The following is a 7,159-nucleotide window of genomic DNA, read 5'->3' as shown; positions in this document are numbered from 1 at the left end:
TTTTTTTTTTTTTTTTTTTTTTTAAATCTAATAATACATTATTTATTTATTTTTATATCTTTTATAATAGGATTATTATATTTTTTTATGTTTTTTCACATTAATACTTATTCTTGTAAATTTTAATCTTTCTAAATTAATCCATTTTTCTTTTTTTTTTTTTTTACATTTGTTCATACAACAAGTTCTGTAAGTCCAACTGTTTATCATTGTTATTATTTTTATTTTTTTTTTTTATTAGGATTTAATTTTATATGCATCATTTACACTGTTTAAAGTTAAAGATATAAATTTTATTAATAAAAATTAAATGTATATTTTAAATTACAAAAGTATGCTAATAACATCTTTTTCCTCACGTATAAAAACTGTAACAAAAAATAAAAATACCTAAAATAAATGAAAAACACTGAATTTTTTTTGAAGAATTACTTATTTTTGGATAAAAAAAAGTAAAATAAAATGAAATAATTTATTAATATTATTCATAGATAGCTTTGCGTATTACTTAATAGATAAGGAAAAACAAATTTATAATTTTAGAAGGGGATATTTTATTTAAAATTTTTTTATTTTTTTTGATATTTTTTATTTAGATTCTTTTATTTAAAAAAACAGGAAATACATGTTTTTTTGTATTAATAAAGATTTTTTAAATAAATTTATTTTAAGTGATTGTTTTTCTTTTCATAATTATCCATAAATACTTACACATCCCTTAGGATAATCGAAAATTATTATTGTTAAGAGGATACTAAAAATGCTAAGGAAAGAAAAAAATGTATTTTAAAACAATATAGAAAAAAAAAAAAAAAAAAAATGTAATACTTTTTTTATCTGAAAGTAACTTTCATAGAAAAAATAAATATTAAATTATATTTTAATTTTAAAAAATTCTTTAGATACTTCATTAATAAATTATATATATAATTTTTTTAGACAGATGTCAATGATTTAGATATAATCTAAAATATGTTGAACCATTAAAAATGAGCGTTTTTTTTTTTTTTTTTCTTTTTATTTCTATAAGAAATAACTAAATAAAAAAGCTTTTCTTTTTTTTTATTATATAAAAGTTGTTATATAGATTTAAATCTATGAAATGCATATTAATAAAAGTAGAAAATATTAATAGGTTAGCAAAAAAGAATTAAACTTTAGTATATTACCACAACATTCACTTTAAAGATTTAAAAAAAAAAAAGAAAAAAGCATAGTAAAAAAAAAAAAAATTAAAATTATCTAATTGAAATATTTTTAAAAATATATTTATTATAAAAAAAAAAAAAAAAAAATTATGCACATGGTGCACATCTTTTTTTTTTTTTAAATTGTTTTAACTTTTAATAATCCATAGATAACATAAAAAAAAGAAAATTCTATAAAAAGATTGATATAAATGTGAAGATAATAAAGTTATTTTATAAATATTAAATGTTGAATTATAAACTTCAAAATATGTTATACTAAATTTTCTACATAAATAAAAATAATAAAATTTTTAGAAATTCCAACTTTTAGAAAAAGAAAAGAATGAACTGATTCAGCAAGATTTTATGAATAAATATATCAAAACATTGAATATTAAGAATTTATTATTTTTTTTAACTACATTTATAAACTACATAATATTTTTAAATAGTCATTATATACAATACTGAAATATGCTAGTTGAAACATGTAATAAAAAAAAGATAAAAAAAAATTAAAAATAAAATTAATAAAAGTTTTTATATATGAATAATGTAAAAATAACGTAAGTTATAGAACTACATATTATATATGTTTTATCTTTAAAAATTTCGTTATATTTTATTTTTTATTTTAATTTTTTGCATGAATAAATTTACATTTATCCATAGGAAATTAAAAAAAAAAAAAATTAAATTATATATTTTTTGCATAATATTAATGCCTTTTACATATAGTATAAAATAATTATAAAAGTGCAATAATATCCTTATTATTTTGAATTATCAATATATATATATAATAATTAAAAAAAAAGAAGTAACATATATGAAATAGAGAAAATATAATATTTTTTTTTTATAAATTGTTTTTTCTATTTTTAAACATTTCTGAATATAAACACACATGAATATTTTTTTTTAGGTGAACATAAAATGATTAAAAGCACAAATGATTTACAAAACAAAAATTCTATTAACGATGAATTACTTGTATGAACTCATATAACTATTAAATATAAATAAATATAAATAATAATTTTAATTTTTTTCATATTTACTTCTTATAGCAAGAAATTCAGAAAATTCAAGCAGAATTAAAAAAGAAAAATGGTGAATATGAGGAGCTAAATAATAAATATAGAGAAATATATGTTAAAATAATATTATATATTTTAATTTTATAAAATTATATAAAATATATATATCTTCTATAATAATTAGGATAAATATATTCACTTTTTTTTTCTGTAACATTCAGGGTTCTTATGTTTTGACAAAATCTAATTTAGAAGAAACAACAAATGTAATCATAAGAATAAAAAAAAAAAATAAATTAACAACCCTAAATATATACATATAAATAAAACCTAATGAAAATTTTTTTTTTTAAATATAAAAAGATTTTATACTCAAAAATAGAATATATGAATATTAATTGTATTAAATGATTTTAATTTATAAAATAGAAAATAATTTAAATATTATATATAATAAGAAAGGAAAATAATTACTATAGATAATAACTTAATATATTATAAATAAATAATTTATTAAATAAAAAAAGTTATAGATGAAAATTTTATTTATAAATTTTTTTATTTTTAAGAATTATGAGGGAGAAATACTAAAATTAGAAACAATATTAAGAGAAAAGGAAAATGAATATATGAATTTTAGGGTAATAATATTTATGTCTATATTTGATTTTTTTTTTTTTTTTTTCTTTTTTTTTTAAATTACAAACATATTAATAATATACAGGTTAATTTTCAAGAGTTATTAGAAGAAAAATGTAGATTAGATAGAGATATTGAGAATTATGAAAAAGCTATTTATGAAATAAACGAAAATTTGATATCATTAAAGGAAACACACAAAGTATTTGCAGCAATGCATATGTTATTTTATTAAACACATTAGTAGCATATATATATATTATTTTTTTAATATTATTTTTTTATTTATAGGAAGAATTAAAAGAAATTCAAGATGAAAACAACAATCTTTACTCTCAGATAGAAAAATTTAATGTAATTTACTTGCTATATTTTTAATGAACTTTGTATCGTTTTTACATAATATGTTACATTTAATTTAAATTATTTATATATCTCTATTAATTATTAAATATTTGTTTTATTATTTTAGGAAGAATTAGAAAGAATAAAAATAAAAAATCAAGAACTAGAGAAAATTAATGAAGTAAAAATTAACTTACATTTATTTCTTTTCTTTTTTTTTTTTTTTAAATAATTTTAAATAAAATTTTATCATACATCCATGTTAGGATAAAAAGAAAAGTTCTGACATTTTAAATAAGGAAGTTTCTGACTTTAAAGTAAAATATGCAAAAATAACAACAAAAAAGTAATAATAAAAAAACTGAATTATAATAATAATGAAATTTTTTTTTTTTTTTTTTAATTAGGAAGAAAAAAAGTTATTTAGAGAAGAAAAAGATAAGTTTAAGGTGGAACAAAATAAAATCGAAAAAGAAAAAGAGGAAATAGAAAAAAGTATCAAACAAATAGAAGAAGAAAAAGAGGAAATAGAAAAAAGTAGAAAACAAATAGAAGAAGAAAAAGAAGAAATAAAAAAAAAAAAAGAGGAAATTGAAAAAAGTAGAAAACAAATAGAAAAAGAAAAAGAAGAAATTAAAGAAGAAAAAGACAAAGTAGAAAAAAGTAGAAAACAAATCGAAGGAGAAAAAGAAGAAATAAAAGAAGAAAAAGAGAAAATTGAAGAAAGTAGAAAACAAATAGAAAAAGAAAAGAAAGAAATAAAAAAAGAAAAAGAGGAAGTAGAAAAAAGTATAAGACAAATAGAAAAAGAAAAAGTAGAGTTAGAAGACAATATAAAAAATATGATAATAATAAATAATGATTTAAATAATGAAGTTGATAATCTTAAAGCAGATAAATTGGTATGTAAATTTATATATTTACTTTTTTCTTTTTGTATATAACTATATATAAAAATAATTTTATTTTTATTTTAAAAAAAATTTCTTTAAAAATTTCAAAAATTATATAGAAAATAGAAAGCTATTCGAAAGAAATAGAACAAAAAATTAATCTATTAGAAAATGAAAATAAAATATTCAAGGTTAAAATTTTTTATTTAATTAACAAATCATAATTTTTTTTTCCATATAAATATTTTTTTTTTTTTTTTTTTTTCCTCATTTTAGAATAAAATAGAACAAAAGGAAAAAATGAAAAGTGATATGCTGGTAATAATACAATATATGTACAATTTCTTTTTATGTTAAAAAGAAAAAGTATATTATTTTAATATATATATATTGTTGTTTTTAATAGAATGAAATGAATTCTTTAGATAGTAAATTAAAGGAATTAGAGGTATGTGCTTAATAATGTAACTTAAAAATTTTTTTATAGTTATATAAAAAATTATCCTCATATATATATTTTATTATAATGGTTTTATATATGAAAAAGAAATGAATAAAATACTAAAATGAATGTTATACATTATAAATTATAATTTTGATTTTATATTGTTACAAAGACTAAATATATTTTGTCTTTTCACATTTTAGAAAAGTTTAGGAAATAAACAAGATGAAGTGCTTAAAAGAGACTCAATTATACAAGTTTGATAGTTAAATATGTTTAAAAAAATATAACATTTTCTATATATATATATATGTATGTTTTATTTAATATTTTAGATTCTATATAATAAATTAAAAGAGAAAGAAAATAAAATTGTTTTGTTTCAGGTAAATTTAAATATATGTAAAAATTAATTTATTCTCACTTAAATATATATTCATATATTAGTTATATAATTATTATAATTAAAATATAAACAATTATGATTTTTTTTTTTTTTTTTTTTTTTTTACATTAGAACGAAAATCAATCCTTGAAAAATTCTAAAAAAGAATTAAATAAAAAATTAGATGACAAAAAAAGTGAAATGGCAAAGATAGACAATATATTATATGAAGTAAAAGATTATTTTTAATTTTTATTGTTATAATATTTAATATTTTATTATTTTTTATAATTCTTTTTCAATTAAAAATTTCAGAAATTAGCTAAATTAATAATAAAAAAAAAAATTAGAGAAAGAGATGATTTGCATTTTGATGGGCATCCATATTCTTCACTTTTGAAAACAGTAAAAAAAAAAAAAAAAAAAAAAAGTTAATAATTTATAATAGTTTAAATATTTTGTTTTATTTTGTTTTTTTTTATTATTCCCTCTAAAGTTATGGTTTGGTTACATAGACATATGTAAATGCATATTAAAAACAAGAGATTCCTATCTATATAGTGGTAATAAAAATCATAGATTTATTTCTGCTTATGATACTGATCTGGTAAAAAATGAAATAATTTTTAATTATATATATATATATATATTATTTAAATTAATTTATGATATATTTTTATTTAATATGTTTTTTTGTAAATTTATCATAATACTTTATTTTTTAAATTATATTTGTATATATTTTTTTATTGTATAGTTTTTGGACGTTAAAGAAGAAAATGAAAATAAAGGGTAAAAAATATATTTTTTAAAATATATATATGTGAAAATTTTTATTTTACCTTTATTTTTATGCTTATTTTTTTTTATTTTTTTTTTTTTTTTAATAAGTTTGCTTTCCTATAAAAATGAAACAAGAGGAATTTTTTTTATAAATGAAGAAGAAATAAAAAATTTAATTTATGTTGGACCTTTTAATAAATTTAATGGTTATAATGTTGCAATTTGTAATGATAAGAATAATTTAGAAATATCTAAAAGTCATATTTGTTCTTACATATTTGAAGAAATGTATGAAACAAAAAAGGGAACAAAATTAGTTTTGATTAAAGAAAAAGAAAGTGGGAAATACTTGAGTGGGTTAAGTAGAAATTTATATTTTGATAAAAAAAAAAAAGGAGTTGACAAATTAGAATATATTAATGTTGTAAGTAAATTAATTAATTATATTACTAATGAAAAAGAAGACAATGAAAATATTGTTATAAAAACATCTGATAAAAAGCTAAAAATTGAAAGTGAAACAAAAACTTCTCTTGTAAAAAAAAGTAGTCCTTTAATTAATGAAGAAAAGAATGAAACAAAAAAAAATTTTACTAAAAAGGATAAAATGAGTAGCAAAAATGAAAAAGTGAAAAATACAAAATTAACAAATGCAATTAATAAAAATGAGATGGTAAATAAAGAAATGAATGAAGAAAATTTGCATAATTATAAAATAGCTAAAGATATGCTGTTAATATCTGATAGTAATAGTAGTACAGAAAATGATAGTATATATAGCTTCAAAAATAAAAATACTGATGAAGATGAATTTACACATAATGTTTTAAGTAAATCAATAGCAACCAATTATATAGGTAATAACAACATGTCATTTTTTAAATTCTCAAATAATTCTGATTTTAATAATACTGATGTTGTCTTAACAACTAAAAGAAATGAAGCTATTATATTTGAAATTTTTAATTATGACCAAATAGTTGAACATGATGCTATTAAATTTGCCTCCGAATGTGTTTTACATTTCCTTGTAAATTCTAATAATAATTTACAAAATATTTCTAACAAAAACAATGAAGAAGGATCCAGTTTTTTTTCTACTTTTGATGGGGAATGGTGCATTTTACCCGCATATTTATAAGAATAATAAAATTTTTATTTTTAAAACGATTAAAAATAATAAGTATATTTTTGAAGAAAATGAAAGAAAAAAAAAAAGAAAAAAAAATTTTTTTATGTAATTTTGCTTTTTATTGATATTTTTATATTAAAGTACTTTTTTTTAAATGTAATTTTTTTTTTATTCCTAAAATTTTTTTTTTTTTTTTTAGCTTATTAATAAAATATTCATGTGCCTTTTTTTTTTTTTTTAATCTTGTGTAATAATTTCTTTTTAATTTTTAAGAAAATTTCTTTTTTTTTTTTTTTTTTTTTTTTTT

The 7,159-nt window shown here is 16.0% G+C and overlaps 1 protein-coding gene across 1 annotated transcript; it reads left to right on the top strand.

The window, feature by feature from the left end:
• Positions 1 to 2,126: 2,126 nt before the first annotated feature.
• Positions 2,127 to 6,861, top strand: ATG23 (autophagy-related protein 23, putative; the record flags this gene model as incomplete). Its single annotated transcript, XM_028672583.1, has 19 exons — positions 2,127 to 2,183; positions 2,261 to 2,344; positions 2,452 to 2,496; positions 2,800 to 2,871; positions 2,955 to 3,071; positions 3,161 to 3,223; positions 3,342 to 3,395; positions 3,481 to 3,531; positions 3,622 to 4,116; positions 4,227 to 4,298; positions 4,384 to 4,425; positions 4,514 to 4,555; positions 4,756 to 4,809; positions 4,888 to 4,938; positions 5,070 to 5,168; positions 5,253 to 5,342; positions 5,434 to 5,544; positions 5,695 to 5,729; positions 5,829 to 6,861. 19 exons carry the CDS (start codon positions 2,127 to 2,129, stop codon positions 6,859 to 6,861), a joined length of 2,667 nt encoding a protein of 888 aa, XP_028529121.1.
• Positions 6,862 to 7,159: the final 298 nt, after the last annotated feature.

Source organism: Plasmodium gallinaceum (assembly GCF_900005855.1).
Source record: "Plasmodium gallinaceum strain 8A genome assembly, contig: PGAL8A_v1_98, whole genome shotgun sequence".
NCBI classification, from domain to species: Eukaryota; Apicomplexa; class Aconoidasida; order Haemosporida; family Plasmodiidae; genus Plasmodium; species Plasmodium gallinaceum.
This window is presented reverse-complemented; position numbering and strand designations above follow the sequence as displayed.